Below are 17186 nucleotides of genomic sequence, written 5' to 3'. Positions count from 1 at the left end.
ATATTGATTGATTCATCACTTGGTAAATATGGATTATTTTCTTTTTTAGCCAATGCCAAATTTAAGTAGCAATTCATCACACAACATGGCACACACCACTGACTATATTGAGTGGTCTGTTCTTGTGCATGTGTCTTTCTGTGTGTGCATGGATTACAGTTTACAATAAACCCGATTGTAGTCGAGCCGGATGTCTCCTTTTGTTGAAGGCTTACAGTACGTCAGCTAACAAAATGTCTGACCTGTTTTTACCTGCATCACGCAGACTTAGTCAGGAGGCAGAGCTACTTTCATCTATTTCACCTGTCACTGGCTCATCCTGAAGCAACAGACTGTGACTTTATCCTCGTACAGTAGCTATAACTATTTTAGTCCAAGGCTCTGAGGTTCTTTCAGGTCCTCATCTCATCTCTCATCTCCCATTCATTCTGGGTTAGCTACGTGTGGGCTGTGCCACTTCACAACATTAAATACTTTTTTTTAAACACTGAATGAGTCCCACTCTACCCTCCTCTTCTTCCTCCTCCTCATCTGACTCTTCCTCCTTCTTCTCCTCCTTCATCCCCATGCTGAAGAGATTAGCAACAGAACTGTTTACTGGGCGTCATTGCTGTCATCTCCAAAGTCAGCTCTGCTGCTTTGAAAGGCCGTGATCTTGCCGCTAGTTGGCAAGCCCTACAGACAGCCTCAGTGCATGAGAGAGAAACGCTGTATGATTGTGTGAGTTCACAAGAAAATAATGGGGTCATAAACAAACGTCAAATAGCGGAAGGAAAATAACAGGTTGTCAACACAAAGATTTTTCTTTTTTTCTGTTTGTGTCACAGTTAGTGAGCTGTATTGATGTAATGCTGCAGAGTCACTTGAACTGTGACCCTTTTTACGTTCAGGTACTTTTTTTCCTTCTCTTGTGTTTCATATTATAACCAAAGAACATGCCGTGTCAGTGTTTGGCAAGGGTGTATATGCATTTGTCTCCATCTGACGGTAAACGGACCGGGGATGGCTTACAGATTAGTGGTCCTGAGTGTTGACAAAAGGGCCGCGTCGGGACAGCAAAGAGGGGCTGAGGGCGGAAACAGAGCTGGCCACACACACAATGCCATTGAAGTATCCCGACGCTTTCTGTCTTTCTAAACAGACAAGAGTTGACGGAAGAGACTCCAGCCACAGCACCAGGCTTTTGATGTGTTCCCCGCATTGTTTATAACAAACTGAGGGCGGAGGTTAGATTCTGGTAGTGGTAAGGCTTTGTTAGGATAGGAAGAAGAGAAAGAGAGGTCTAAAGTTTTTTTCTGTTTACTCTTTCAGATTGAAAACCCCAGGTATTTGCGCGAGAAGCCCATTCCCTTGTCTCCGGTAAGTTATCAAGGGGTTCCTTGTGGTTTATTTATTGTTACCTAGACAAAAGTTCTGTCTTTGAACTCCTTAGTCGCTTCATCACCTAATCTTACTCCTCTTTATCTCTGTAGATTTTCAAGTCAAGCTTTGGGAGGAATAGCACCTTGGCCGAAGGTCAGGGCCCACAGCTTGTACAGAGCAAAGAGGTATGTACCACAAGCAAACCCCAACGGTACCTGAGAGCTAATATGTGTGATATATATCATAATTCTGATGCCATCTTTGCATATCCAAAGGCAGTACATGGTATTTAAGAGATTGCCCTTTACGGTAAATCCATTCCAGGAAGCTGAAATCCGTGTTACTCACTATTCAGTATGTTCAGCATTTGTATAGGAGCACATGTTGAACACATACAGGGGTTAAAGCTCCCTTGACTGCTTTATGGCATTATACGCCCCCACAGCCATGTACATACATCTTCGTGCATAGTTTGTATTGTTGAAATGGCCGAGGCGAGCGTTCCTCTTAGAAGACAAAAATAATGCCGGCTCCCAGTGATGACAGTTTTTTCCTTATGTGGATTTAAGCTGAAAATCCCATTCTGAAAGCATGCTTTGAAGTCCCCTCTGCCCCTCCCCACCTCTCCCGAACCACCACTCACTCACCCCCCACCCACCCACCCATCCGCCTTTACCCGCACTGTTAAATATAAAACTGAGCATGACTTGGCTGTAATAGCTGTGGCTTTTCATGTCTGTTCGGGGAAAGCGCTGCAGTCAGTTAGATCGGCTTCACCGGGAGAGGGCAGAGAATGGAGGGGGAAAGGGCAAAAAGGAAGGGTATGGATGAAACGCATGGTGGTGGACAAGAATGGTCTTGCTTATTGACCTGTCATAATAAAGATCTGTTTAGGACTGTTAAAAGAGGATCCTCATGCGTGGACACACGCACACTCCCCATACACATCCTCTCAGTCGGTCAGTCTACCTGTGGGCTGATATTGAATGTAGCAACACAAATACGAAAACATTAAAGCAGCGTCCATGCTGTTTGATCCTTCCTCAGACTAGCTGACTGGCTACATACAGCTGTGTGTGTTGGGAATATAAATTTATCACATCTCACAGACCATATTCAACCTCCACACCAACTTTACTTTGATATACACGGAGTTACCAGTTCATTAGGTACACAAGTGAAGTCTACAGTAATGCAATCCAATTCTTTAGCCCTGCAGTAAATCGTTTTGTATGAAGCTTATAATGTAGAGTTTATGCTAACATTGAGTCAGAGCGTTGTTGATTCAACTCTACGACAGGCTGTAATCAACGGTATTTTTCCATTGATGGGTGGTTCTAATATTTTGTCCACCTCTTTTATGGAAGTAGTATGTATGTTGGACAGAATCCCTTTAAGATTCAGTTTGTATGTAGGTGGCCTTGATTAACAGCATATTTTAGGAGGGAAGCTGTAGGAAACTGAACTGGCCTGTCATATCCACTGAGGCCAGAATGCTCTCAATATGGGAACCAGTTCAGGAAAGTCACAGAGAGACATTGGGAGGGACACATTGGGAAATGAGAGGAAATGGTGCAGAACTGGAGTTTTTTTCCCCATGGTGCTTATGTTTGTGATGTTTTCCTGCTGTAGCCAATCTATTGCAGACTAAGTTATAGTGTGTTGTGTGTTGTGTGTGTGTGTGTGTGTGTGTGTGTGTGTGTGTGTGTGTGTGTGTGTGTGTGTGTGTGTGTGTGTGTGTGTGTGTGTGTGTGTGTGTGTGTGTGTGTGTGTGTGTGTGTGAGTATGTATGTTGTGGCCTTACCTTCTATTCTTCCAAGACCTACAGAAGTCACTGCCAACAGACTTTTTAGCCATGCTAGCGGCTCTAGGGACGGCAATGTCGGTCGGTTGGTTGGTTGGTCCTCCTCTTCGGACTGAAATCTCTCAACAACTACTGGATGGATTGTCATAAAATGTTGTACCGACATTCATCCCGAGGATGAATCCAGTGACTTTAGTGATCCCCTGACTTTTTCTGTAGCATCACCGGCAGGTCAAAGATTTCACGTATCCTATTAAATATGGCAAATATTTAGTACAGATATGAATGATTCCCAGACGATGCATCCTACTAACTTTGGTGACTTTTCCTGTAGTGCCACCATGAGGTTGACATTTGTGTTCTTTAGTTTTTATTGTTGCATGGATAGCTATGAAATTTTCCCCCTCAGGATGAATTGTAATCCCTGTGGTGATCCGGTGAACTGTCAAAAACATGTTTATTGTTTACATCATGCAAATCTGGTCCTATAAGTTCTATATGGTCTGAGTTCTCTGGTGTGCCCTCAAGTGGAATCCAGTAACACGCAAAGTACATAGGCAAGTATGTGAACAACTCTGTTCCTGACGCAGCCTTTTGTCTATGTGAACGTGTGGTTAAAAAGCAAATTTATCTCCAGCCTTGTTCATACTGTTTAGCAGGATGCTCTGGGCATGCTTTTCTGCCCTGTTATGCAGAACCTTCTCTTGAACTCTGCTGCATTGTCCCAACGCATCTCTGATTTCTATTGTAAGGTTCTGGGAATTCCCTGTTGACTTTACACTCTGCCCTGTAAAAGGGGAATCATAACAGGTCTGTGGTTTATGACATGTTATTGTAAAGCCCCTTTTTCTTTTCGTTTTTATCATTTCAAATGCCCTCACTGATCATGTGTCTTGAGTCACCATTAGCAATTAAACGGGTGTTGGGTGGATTTCAGGAACTCTGAACCCCACAGGATACAGCTGTGACCACACACACACACACACACACACACACAGTATTTCCCTATAGAAGTGATTCAAGTCACCAATCCCACCTTAACCATATCTTCCGCCGTAGCCATGTTAAGCTTTCCTGCAGAACCATGGAAGCCTTGTCCAACCCTGCTATTGCGTGGCTGTCTAGGCCTAGTCTAGAAAATCACAGTGACATCACTTCCTTTTAATCCCCAAAGCCTAGTTGAAAATTTACCCAGGTTTAAAGAGTTATACACGCCACATGTCATTAAGCTGGCGACAGCTTAACGAACATCTCAGCTTTCACACCAAGCTCATCCTCCCGCTAAGCCACCGCCGGCATTGATAAGAATGCTGACTGCTCTTTTCCTATGGAACAATGAGTGGCAGCTGAGAAACTTCACCGCAAGCTGACATTGCTTTGAGTCACTTAGCTCATACAGTGTGTTTGCGTATGGGTGAGTTGTGGAAAATGTCTCGCAGGAGCAGCAAAGTCCTGCTAATCCTTCAGCACACCCTAGAAGTGCTCAGCAGCATTATGAGGGCTGGGTCTTTCTTTGGAAATTCAATTAAATGGCGACTGATGAGTCAGGCTTAGCCATAGGCCCGAGTCATGTGATTACAGAGGGAGATACTGACAGGCTGATAAAAGCACCCATCTTTCTTTTAAAGTTTGTGTGTGAGTGTGTGCATGCTGTCTTCAAACTAACCCCCTTGGTACCTGACCTGAGAGATTGTTGGCAGCAGGCACAGCATGGCAGATGAATGTGTTAGTGTCAAGCAGTCACACTCTAATGGTCACAAGCCCCTGACTGGGGATCAGGCCCCTTTGCTTTCCGTTGCCATAATGATGCAGTCTCTCTAATCTAAGGGTCCTCTGGGATGGAGCTTGAGCTCTCGGCCTGTGATTTAGAGGGCCATGGCCTGTCTTATCTGAACGTTTTTCAAAGCTAAAACAGAGCAAGCTAGCGAGCCTTAGTAGTTTAAAGGGGACTAGTTCTGTCGTTTGGCTTTCAAGATGGCGCTTCAGGCTGGGAGACACAAGGGAGCAACAGTGTTCCATAATGATAAAGTTACTATTTCAAGCATGTCTGTCCTCTGTTCTCGATTCTTATGAACTTTATGTATTCATATTAGCAATTTTGAGTAATAATCTGTTTACTTACTCTGTGTTTAGATCTATCCTCCTCTAAAACTGTGAGAGTTGTTTTTTTTTCATATGTCAGAAATTCAATTTTAGCCAAAGTTTTTATCCAACCTTACTATCTGAACAGACTACACTAAATTAACTTCTTCTAGAGTGTGGAAATGGCATCTAGCTGCTCCTCTGTAGATAGCAGAACGCTGCATACTGACTATCGTGGAGCATCTGTGTTTACTGAGGATGAAAGATGAACGAGGATATTGTACATCTCAGGCAAGGCGAAGGAGATGCACAAACGCAACCTTGCTTTGTGGAGCCCAAACAGTTAGCAGACGATTTGTGAACACACCCCCCTGAGGAAAAAGGCCTTGACCCCGAGCCTTTTTTTTGAGAGCAGAAAAAGCACTGTTTCCGTCTTCTCCTCGCATTCCGTCTTTCATACCCCCTCCGCACACCACTACCCCCCTCTTCTTCCCTCTCATCCTTTCAAGAGCGAAGTGTCAAAAAACATGGCATCTTACAGCGCTTGCTACAACTCTGAAGAAGAGAAGAGGCAAAAAAGCTGTACCACCCAGTCGGGCTGATTGAAGGCATCTCAGACGCCTTAGGTGTACGACATTCCTCCTCCTCCTTCCTTCACTGACGCTTTTATAAACAAGTTTCAAACACCCCTGATCTAGTTTGACAAACTTTCTCCAAAGAGCATTTGAAGAGAGGATGAGAAAGTGACACCCCCACATGTGCTTTTTTTTTTTTTTTTTTTGGGCGCCGGCAGAATCAGGTCTCCACTTACTCTTCTGCTTTTCAATCACTGCCATCTCTCTCCCTCTCTCTTTCTCTCACTTTCTTTTGCTCTTTCCTTTCTTCTCTGACAGGTCTCCTGTGGTCCCCTCAATTGCACAAGAAATGGTGGTAAATCAAGAAAAAAGACACAGAAGAAATCGACAGAATACTTAACAGAGCTTTGTCAAGGATACACTGTATAAATATAGCTGCAATAATGAGGAGAAGCATCTACAAGGCAATTTTATGTGTCTTAGTTGGACTTTTATTTTTAATGGTGCTCAGAATGATCATCCAAAGCGAAATGCTGACATCCTTTTCAAAATCTAAGCTGTTTGGGTTTTATAGGTTCCACCATTTCAATCCCAAAGCATGCATACATATTTTCTCTCCAACATCCAGTGTGCTGTTGATGTCTGTATTGTATTGTATCAATATTTATACACTTAAACCAAACTGTAATTGAATCATACTTTTATTCAGGCCATCATCACAGCTGCTTCCCTTTGATTTATACCAAGAGAAGGTCTAGTGTGGTTTGACTGTGCAAAGTAATGTCGTGGGAATTTTCTACTTAATTGTTTTGATGACTAAAACAAACAAGAGCTGGCCTCGGGATGTTGTTAACCACTGACATGTTCACACACACACAACCACATTTTCAAAGGAGGAACATTGTCACCCTGCTCCAGGGTTGATTAACACACCAGAGCAGACAGTGACTAAACATGAGTAGTGACATCAAAGCATATGGCCAGTCATCTGTCTGTCAAAGGTTCTGTCTGTGTTTCCATGTATTGTGTGTTTGTGAGCGGAAATATCTTGTGTGTAATTCTTAACAAACTAACTAGAAACAATAGGTGGAAAAAGAAAAAAAAAGAATACAAAATACCACTGCAAAAAACAGATACTAGAACGTGTAGTTTAAAGGTGTTTTAAAAAGGATGATTCTTGTACAAAAGATGACAGCGATTCAGCCAAGACTATTTACGGCCATTAACTAATATGCTACACTTTCTCTAGCCCGGTCCGCAAGCCAGAAAAAAACTCTGAACACATTCATACTTACCAGAGGATAAACCACTTTTATTTTACATAACAACATGTTCTTTTTCTCTGGCACACCCTTTACTTTCTTGCCCCACTAGTGTTAAGGCTCTCAGAATAGAAAAGTTGTCTCTCCCTTTTTTCAGCACCGAAAACATTAGTTTTCTACTGTTTAATGAGCATTACAGCACCACAGGGCTGCTATGATTGTCCTCGACTAGAGAAATTCTTAGCTGACTGTTAGTCACAGGATTTCTTCAACTAATCAATGACTTCATACAATTTAAAAAAATCTGTCATTTAGTATTATTGTCTCTCTGCAGACAAATGCAGTCACGCAAAGGGAACGCCTTTCAAAGACACATTTGTGAATAATGTTGTCTTGCCAGAGACGTGATAATTATTTTCCAGTAATGACGAATGACTAATAGCTCATTTTGTATGAAAAGACCCTAGAAGATGAAAAATGGATGCAATTTTCCTAGTCAATTACAGTAGGTGATGAATAAGTCATTAGGGTTTTTATTTGACTAACACTGGGAAGCTTTCTAGCTTTAGGATCTGTTCCAACATGCACATGACAACGCTGAACTTTTGATCCTCTGAAAATACTGTGTTCAAATGAAAACAGCCACTCTCTTCATGATCAACTGCTGTGTGTATGCACAAGTACACACACGCACACACAAACACACAGGCGTTCACTTTGTCTTGCTTACTACAGACTGACTGAAGATTTTATCACAACCACACACACACACATACACACTGTTGAGCACATCTCAGCTTCACATTGGTTTTTGAAGCTCTGTGCATGGATAGATGTTTTTAAATGTTAATATGGTTTGTTTCATCATCAGCTGCGCTTGTGTACAAGACAGGACACACTGTACCTTCTTTTATCCAGATTTATGTTATCTCTGTTATCCTATCACTTTATATGACTTTTTTTTTGTCCAAGGCATGTCTGTAAAAAAAAAAGGACACAGCTCTCAATGTTTAACTTCCTAGAAACAAAATTTGTTGCTTGTGTTGCCTTGTAATAAATAATATTTCAAGCAGGTGTTTTTTTGCTTACCAACTTCATTTCATATGTGGAATTAAAAACTGATTCATTAGAGAGTTAGAGTGCTCCACAAGTTCGTAGTTTGTTACATATGTGACATTTTGGTTTTCTATGTTTCCAGACGGAGATGAAGATCAAAGTTCTGGAGGCCAAGCACCAGGAGGAGAAACTGAAGATGCAGCAGAGACACGATGCAGATGTTGAGAAAGTAAGAATCTAAACTGAAAGATTTTGAATCCTAGCATAACCCTAAACTGTGTAGCGTCACAGGTCACAATAAACCTGGCCATCTGCTGTTGGGAAATGACAGAAAGTTGGGAAATCAAGCTTTAAGTTGTCCGTTCTTTATATTCATTATTTACTTTTGGCTATGGAATCATCTCTTACAATCATACATGCTTGTAAATGCCCTGTAAACCAGCAGACCTAGTCTTTTATTAATTCAATTAGCCTACCACATATACTGTATGAAGCACAGCCAAAGTCCTACAGTGCTATATAGTCTTTAATGCATGAATTGGCCATTGTGTCTTTGCAAACAATTCTCTTCTGGAGAAAGACGTCCAGTCAGAGTCTGACCTTGGCTGAATCCCATTCTGGACATCTACTGCTTTTCTTTGGTTGCAATTGGCATGAAATAATTACTTATTGTTTCATTCACTGCAGCTCATCAGGAAACCATGATTTCAATTGTCTAAAACCAAAACTGAGCCGGTAGAACCGTTAGAATATCCACTACTGAAAATTGTTTGCAGGATCCTCATAGTTTTATCTTATATTGTGAAATAACATGTAGTAAGACTCGATAATTTCATCTGGGGCAACTGGACAGGCGGATTTGTTAACTTGAGTGCTCATGAAAACTAGTTAACCTGCGTCACGATGCCCATCATTGACTCTTGATTCCATTTGGTGGCTAATGAAAAGGAAAGGGACGAGCCTCTCCTCTTTTCATCGCCCCATCCCGCAAATAATCAGCTCTTCAAAAGCTCTTTGTCAACTGGTGAAAATAGCAGTAAAGCTGGTTTATTTCACACTAGGTGCCCATCAGTGAGGTAGCAGATCAAGCACCTGGGATCTGTCACGTCCTCAGTATGACTTTCCTTTGCTGCCACAGAAGCTTTTAATAAAACGGAAAAAAACACTCCAATTTTCTCTCCACTTAAAGATGCCCATTGCTTCTTTGTGTTTGACAAGAGACAGGATGACAGCTAGCTCCCTCTCCCTCTCTTTAATTACATACAGATTGCGAGTTATGTCTGATTTAATTTCCTCAGAATTTTACCCAGTATCCCCTCTAATGGCTTCAAAGGGGAGCGATTCAGGGGTGCACTCTGACGGAGGCTGATGGAAGGTGGGCAAGCTAGGTTTAGTTTTAATTAGTCTCCTCATGAATAATGTATAGGCTGCTGAAAGGCTACTGGTCATTGTTCCCCTGCTTGAAATGGAGAGGGTAATGAGAGAACAGGCCTGAGTGTTGTATGCTAATGGTTGTGGATCAGTACTGTGTGTAGTTCTAAAATATTTAACAACCTCAGGTGAAGAAGCACATCCTTATGTTAACATCTGAGATTAACAGCAGACCGCAGCGCACACCAGAAAACAATAGCTGGTCATAAATAACTATTTTATTTTAACTCCAGTGGGATTAAATTACATTTGTGTTTCTGTTTCTCTGTATGTACAGAAAGTATACTCATGGTCTAATTCCAGGTGTGTTTTCTTCTCTGGTTCAGTTACTCCATTCACTGATGTTATTGGTTAAAGTCACGGAGAGCCAGGCTGTATTCCCCCTGCATTATGATGTATTATAAAAGCCTAAAATGGGCACCCTAAAAGCTATCATTTCCCACCGTCTAGTGCACTCTCCCTGGACCTGACACTGTGTCACCGGACCCCTAAAAAGACAACAATCTCTCTGGGGTGGCAAAATGGAAAAAATTGGGTATCCCTAAATGTTCTGTGAACTTTGCTCCAGCCGCCCCATCCTCCTTTCATCTCCCCCATCCCATTCACACAGAGGATGACAGGCTTGGCAACTAAGTGCACTTGGATAGAATAAAATGCTACAAAGATAAAGTCTTACAGGCATTGGGACGGTTCTTGGCGGGAAAAATAAGCACTCTTACTTTCTGCCATTTCAGCCATAAAATCACATCATCTGTTGTTGGACCAGTCTGCTTTGTTCTGGCTTGTTATTTGCATGGGTAATGGCAATACCATTATCAATTATGCTTAAAAAGAGGTTTGGATTAACATTTTAAGTAGATGATTTGATTTCATAGTGAGAGTAGAATTAGAACAGATAACTGCAGATTCATCTTATACCTAAACTGTGGGCAGAAAACTGCCTTCGTGGATTTGTTTATAACCTGTTAGGAAATATATACTGCATTCGATATATATGCACATTATGCAGTTGAGCCTAGACACCTTCTTCTTCGACATGGAGAGTGCTAGACTGTCCTTTTGTACTTGAGCTCTAACTCTCCATAGCCTAATTTAACTAATTACTCACAGATGGCAGCAGCAAGCAGATGTAGTTACCTCATCACACCTCAGCACAGGTGGTTCACTCAGATGCCATTTCACTCAGTTAGCCCGTGGTCTCCTAAGGATTAGATAGGCATGTGGAAGATGAAGTCTTGTCAGGTCATACAGTGAATTATGTATACAAAATGTTCCATGTCCCTATAGATAACCAAATCTAAAGATGTTTGTTTGTGTCAAATGGTCATGATAGATGATGAGAATAAAGGGCTGTTTTGTTGCAGTGTTCACAAACATTACTAATGTAAATAAATCTTTAACATAATCAGAAATCATCAAATGTTTACATTTAGTTGTAGTCTTAGTGCCTTTTCTAATAGATTGCTACTCAGTTTAAAGGTGCCCTGTGGAGTTTTGTAAACAAACAAAGGTTTCTGTTTACGTTCAGTATTTTCACCTTGAGCCTGAACAAACATGCTTAATGTATTTCCTTCCTCATGAAAATATTTTCAAAGACAATCTTTCTTAAAATTGTGAGTCCTGCATTGTTCACGTTTATGTTTACTCACTGGCAGACTTCTTTTTCCCTCCCTTGTTGGCGCATCACTGCGTTTCTTGCCAGATTACACCCACCTGTAGATCGGTGTAAAAATGTGAAACCATCGGCACCCACATGTAAAAACATTGCTCCAAAAACGTTTACTGGTGTTCATAAACGCCAGAGGTACCTTTAAGAGTTATTGCAGGGTCGTTTTTCCTTTCTTTTGTTTATATTTGGGCCACGATTGGTACCTCATTGAATGTAGCCTCTGTGAATAAGGATGTTGAGCAAAAACTTCTTAACTTTGCATAGAAAGCTGGTGATAACTTTGATAGCTACTGGTGAAAGTAAAACTCTTCTACAAAGAACAAGAACCATCATAATGTATGCAAGGTAGCCTTTTTCTCAGCAGTAAAAAGAAAAAGCTGAATATTCTCCAGTATGTGTTTAAAAACAGTCTCTCCCTCCCTCTTTAGATTCTGGACCGAAAGAACGGTGAGATTGAGGAGATGAAGAGTGCGTACCGAGCCAAGCAGAAGGACTCGGAGGAGATGATCCGTAAGCTGGAGAAGAAAGGTGAGAGGTCACAGTGTTGCAGGGTTAACTGGAAGGATGTTTACACTAGTGTCTCTGAACACTCAGCGCAAAAAGCCTAAAAAGATACAATTCCACAAGCGACTGCAACGGTGTGGAGTGACGTTCTCCAGCTGGGCTGTTCAATCTAAAGTTTAATCGCATAATGTGGGCCTTTTTCTTCATGCTTAATTTCGTCTTCCCGACTCCTCTCGCACTCCTCTCCTCTCTACTCTTTCGTCTGTCTCTAAAAGCATTTGATGGGAAATATATAAACTTGGCAAAGAGAAGCGCTACTGGCCATTTGATAGAAGTAATATTTTCATTGACATTGATTTAATGACAGCGCATCAATGAGCATGAGTCTGTCTGTCTGTCCGTCTGTCTGTTTATCTGTCTGTCTGTCTGTCTGTCTGTCTGTGTGTCTGTGTGTCTGTGTGTGTGTGTGTGTGTGTGTGTGTGTGTGTGTGTGTGTGTGTGTGTGTGTGTGTGTGCATCTGTGTACATACCCTGAGGCAGGGCCTGACTGCTCTCTGTGTGTTTGCGTGTGTGCTCTCCCACAGTTCAAAGTGTGCTGCGGGAATCCCAGGTCATCTGCGAGAGCAAAGAGAAGCAGATTGCTGAGCTGAAGAAAATGTCGGATCAGAGCGCCGACTCCCTGAAAAACGAGTGGGAGAAGAAGGTATGAGGAAAAGTTGAAGGGCTTGGATATTCTGCAGCCCAGCCCCCTGTAAGCAGCCTTGAGCCAGAGGAAGACTGTTTGATAGCATGAGACTAGCAGACTTTGCTGCAAGCAGGCAGGTTATATACTGTTAGAAAAATCTTTATGCTTTCATGCTGTGCTTAAGTAAGTGTGGGTTTTTTATTTAGTGCTGAAAAATTAATGCTCTCTGCCCTGGGTAAATTGTATTTTCACTCCTGATAGCTCAAGCTAACCGAGCTGTTTGGGGCTCAATAAGATCCTAATGAAATTTCCTCTCATCTCTTCTGGGTCACTTAGCGTGTGATGAGCAACCATGTGGAACGATTTTCCTCAGATGTAATGATAAAAAAAAACGACAGAGCCATATAGATGTTTATTCCCCTTGAAGAAGCAAGACATTACATGCCTGAAGAAACTGATTTTATGAAATGAGAAATTCTAAAAGAAATAAAGCCAAAGTCATGGAAGTAAAAGGAGAAAGATGTGCGGCTGATAGTAGATTTTCTTTGCCCTTCCAGCTGCATGCTGCTGTTACCGAGATGGAGCAGGAGAAGTTTGAGTTGCAGAAGAAACACACTGAGAACATCCAGGAGCTGCTGGAGGACACCAACCTCAGGCTGGCTAAGATGGAGGCTGAGTATAATGCTCGGTCACAGGCAACTGTGAGTACAGGAAGAGGCGTTGGCGATGCGTGTTTAGGATTTAGATATTAATCAAGCTGAAGGAAACTTCAGTTTTGTCCGCTCATTGTATTATTTACTGCCATGTTAAATTTAAACGGGAAAAATAACAGAATTTACCTTGGATTGGTAAACTCATGTTTATTCCATCCGTCTGTGATCATCACAGTATACCAAAAAGGAATGAGCATGAGTGCAGCCTACTGCTGTTTAGGACATTTATCTTAAAATGCAGCAGGAGATTCAAGTATTCAGACACTTCATGTGGGCCGATTATTTTCTATAACCAACACCAGACTTTCACTGGAACAAACAGGATTCTGGGTGACAAGACGGGTGTATTTTTGCATAAAACTCTTGCCTTGTTTAGCTCTAAGGAAAGTGTATACATCTGTCATACCTCTAATTATAGTGACCGACGCCAGTCAATGGTTCAAATAGAGGGAGACATCCTGTAACCTCTGGGCCAGAATGACTCTCATATCATCTCTATAAAGGTCTTTGATCCGAGTGTGTATTAAATCTTACACGTAGCAATGGTTGTGCTCAGAGATGTGCGTGCACACATGCATACACACACACCTCCCAAAGCAACACTTTCTTTGATATCACATGAAAGGGCTTTGCTTTTAAGTGGGATCGTGCACATTTCATTAGTGGGGATCATCAACACCAGAGGCCAGACGAACGCTCTGCTTCATAAATAGTATTGTTATCAGCATCAGCATTCGGGGGCTGTCATACGTATCACACATACACACATATTGCTTCTGGCTTTAATCTGTCAGCACGCCCACATTTAAGAGGCATCAAACACTGGACAGTGCTGGCCGGTGGTAAGGTCCCTCTTTTAATAATTAAGGACGGACAAGGCCCCAAAGGAATGAAAAGAGCCCTCTGTCACTGTAAATTAGCTGCTTTCGTGCTGTGAGTTTGGGCTGACCTACACACACACATATGTGTAGGATGTTCAAAGTGGACTTTATCTTAGGCAAGTTATTACAGCACCCTTTTTTTCGTGGTTGGTGTCTCTAAGCATAATCCTGTAGAATCAATGTTGTCTTGTGTTTTATTGTGAAAAGCTCTGTCTTCGTATGTTATATGACTGTAAAACCTTCAAGATATCAGTCAGAAGACTGGAGTTTATTCAGTGTTATGCAGACATTTTGTACTTATTGAATGAATGTACTTTTTTCAACCCTCCACAACTTTGACCCGGGAGCTAGGAGCTTCAGTAGCTTTGAGCATGTTGTTTGTGCAGTAAATGATACTATTTGCCCTATATATCCATCTGTTCCAGGCCACTACTACTCCTCTGCTTGCTATCAGGGGGAGATGTAGCTGCTTATAAAAGTTCATACCCAGGACATGATGTGAAAAGTTCGCTCAGTTCACATGAAAAGTATGCGAGCCAAGACAAACTCAGATTGATGATTCATGTTCATTCAAATACAGCGTACTGGATCTGGTTTAATAACAGTGAAATGAAGAATGTTCATCTGCCCATCGCTACCTGGTTGGATTTCCATCCAACGCAGATCAAAGATCTCACAAGGGGCTTACCGATATGTCAGATGTTGTTATTTTTGGACGTTATCTATGCGCAGGGCAGAGCAGATAGAGTGACTGAGTAGGTGTTTGAAAATAAGGACAAGCCGGTATCTGCCTAGGTATTGCACCAGCCAAACTCTTGACTGTAGTCCGTGCATGTCCACATCCAAATGACTGATAATGGAGGTGTGATTAATACTGTGAAGTGGTTAAAGATGAATTAATATCCCTTTCTAGCTAGTAGCTAGTAGCTCCCCTTTCTAGCTAGTAGCTAGAAAGGGGAGTGTGTGTAACATAACTTGTGAAATTATTTTTACTGTTTATGTTTTTGTGTATGAACACCAAAATGACTTTAAGTCAGCAGTGTTGTACACAAAGACGTAACTGAATTGTACACAGACATCAGCCTTAGAAAACCATACCTGTGCACCCTCAGTAATAGTCATAGTAACATAGGCGTAAACAAACTTGCAGGAGTATTTGTTTGACACCTGTTCCAGTCCACAGTCTACTCTGTCTCCCTTTCTTATGTTCTGTCAGAGGACGAGTAGCAAGTGGAAGAGAAAGTCTAAAAGAGTTTGAAACTCAACATGCATGTAGACACACAGCCTGACAAGCCTTTAGGAGATGAGTGATGCAGGCTGTCTTCCAGTTGCTGGCTTTAGTTCTGATACAAAAACTGTAAAAGGTCATCCATCACCCTGTGTGACTTTTTTTTGTTACCAATTACATGTTTTTTTCATCTTCAAAGACTTAATCACTTCTAAATCTCTGAAGGGGAGTGGAGCTCATAAGTTAGCCTATGTAGCCTGCTCTTCACACCTTGTAATTCTCCTTCTAAAACACCTAATTAGGGGACGTAATTTGCTGCTGCTGAGTGTGTCCAGGTGTGCCCAGTCCGGCCTCAGTATGGAGAGGTGCTTCTTCTCATCTCCTGCCAGTAAGCTAAGTGTCAGCACGCGTCCCAACACAACACAGGCACCCTTGTTCCTTTTCTTAGCACCCTACACTGCTAACACAAAGGCAAAAAATCTGTCTCACCAGCCTTTGCCGGGCGCTGCTCTCGTACTCTTTTCAAACACATCGCTCCCTCCTCTCCAGTCATTCCACCTCCTGTCATCGCCAGCCTCTGTCATCGTCTAGAAGGACTCGCACGCTCCATCTTTAATCAGCGCGCCGTCATCGCCTTTATCAGCCTGTACACACTGCATTCCATGCTGTCACAAGCACACACACACACACACACACATGCACATACTGGGGGACCGTATGCAGAGAGGGGACGTTTCTTTCCATCAAATCGCTGCCGGAAGAAGCTGTCTGCATCAGCTGGACTTTGATCATTGTCTTTATTGAAAATCAGAATCCCGATTGAGCTTTTGACATTTGCCACTGAAATAACTCAACAATGTTGGCGTACAGTGAAGTAATCTAATTTCAGCCTTAACACATTGGATCAGTTTGTTCTGATTTTTGGGAAACAAGTTTTCTCGTGCATTAAGTTTCTCAAACACACTTGCGTTACTGTGCTTTTACCAAAAATGTGTATCACATAACCCCTGCGCTTTTGCAAGTGCATGTCTGTCCTTCAGCGTGTGCTGGTGCAGCACGAGATACCTCAAAATTAAAACACGTTGCACAACTGTTCTCCAGTACACCAGTGCTTTGTTGGTAAATAAAGCGTGGTGTACCAGAGAAGAGTTGTGCACCTTGTTGTGTGTGCATTTTCAAAGTAAGACAGAGCATGAGATATGACCAAAACAGGGACCCGCTGATCAAAACATTGCTCCACAGCGCCACGTGTGGTCAGAAACTCCACAGCGTACCTTTTTTGAAGCAGTTGAGACTTCAATAATCCTGTTACAGTTGGAATGTATTAGTTTCTCTCGTGTTAGTTGCTGCCTGTCAGAATTAGGGCAACAAGGTGAAACAGTAGCTCAGAGTTACAGCTCTAGAAACTTTTCAAAGGCACAGCAGTTGACTTCAGAAACTGATGCAGTTGAGCTTTTGTAGACTGGATGAAGACAACAGATAGCAATATTTTCACTTGATAAGATCTTTCCCTGTGTGGAACTGAAAGGCTTTCTGCTGGTTTGACCTTTTTGTATAGAGAAGATGTTTTTGTTTTTGATGATGAACAGATCTTTGATGGATACCAATGCATAACAGTCTATTTTAAGTCCAACCCTATCTTTACACTTGAGCATTAGTACAAAATATAACTGAAGCACTAAGTATCTATAATTTATAAGCAACAGTCTTTAACTTCAAATATTTTACAAAATCATTTTACAGTGAGTATGATCTAGAATCAAGGATCAAGTCAGAGGTGGTCAGCTACATTGGTAGCCACATTCTTCCTGTTAGCAACCAGATTTCTGTGTCTGACTTCACTGTGGGCACACGCAGTCCTCTGACCCATGACATTTTCTCAGGCTAGTGCCCTTAGTGGTTCAAGCTGTTTGGTTCAGTGGTTTCTGTGTACG

At 42.0% G+C, this 17186-nt stretch overlaps 1 protein-coding gene across 1 annotated transcript in view; it reads left to right on the top strand.

Annotated features, from left to right (window-relative positions):
- Positions 1-17186, top strand: part of cep112 (centrosomal protein 112) — a 95326-nt gene that overhangs the window by 11206 nt on the left and 66934 nt on the right. The window contains exons 7-12 of the mRNA XM_070923355.1: positions 1312-1359; positions 1473-1547; positions 8284-8370; positions 11670-11769; positions 12330-12448; positions 12988-13131. Of these exons, the coding sequence (XP_070779456.1) occupies positions 1312-1359; positions 1473-1547; positions 8284-8370; positions 11670-11769; positions 12330-12448; positions 12988-13131 (573 nt within the window). The remainder of the gene's footprint in view (positions 1-1311; positions 1360-1472; positions 1548-8283; positions 8371-11669; positions 11770-12329; positions 12449-12987; positions 13132-17186) is intronic.

This window comes from Enoplosus armatus, chromosome 17, assembly GCF_043641665.1.
Source record: "Enoplosus armatus isolate fEnoArm2 chromosome 17, fEnoArm2.hap1, whole genome shotgun sequence".
NCBI lineage: Eukaryota > Metazoa > Chordata > Actinopteri > Centrarchiformes > Enoplosidae > Enoplosus > Enoplosus armatus.
Note: the sequence above shows the minus strand (reverse complement) of the source record. Positions and strands in the feature narration are given on the sequence as shown.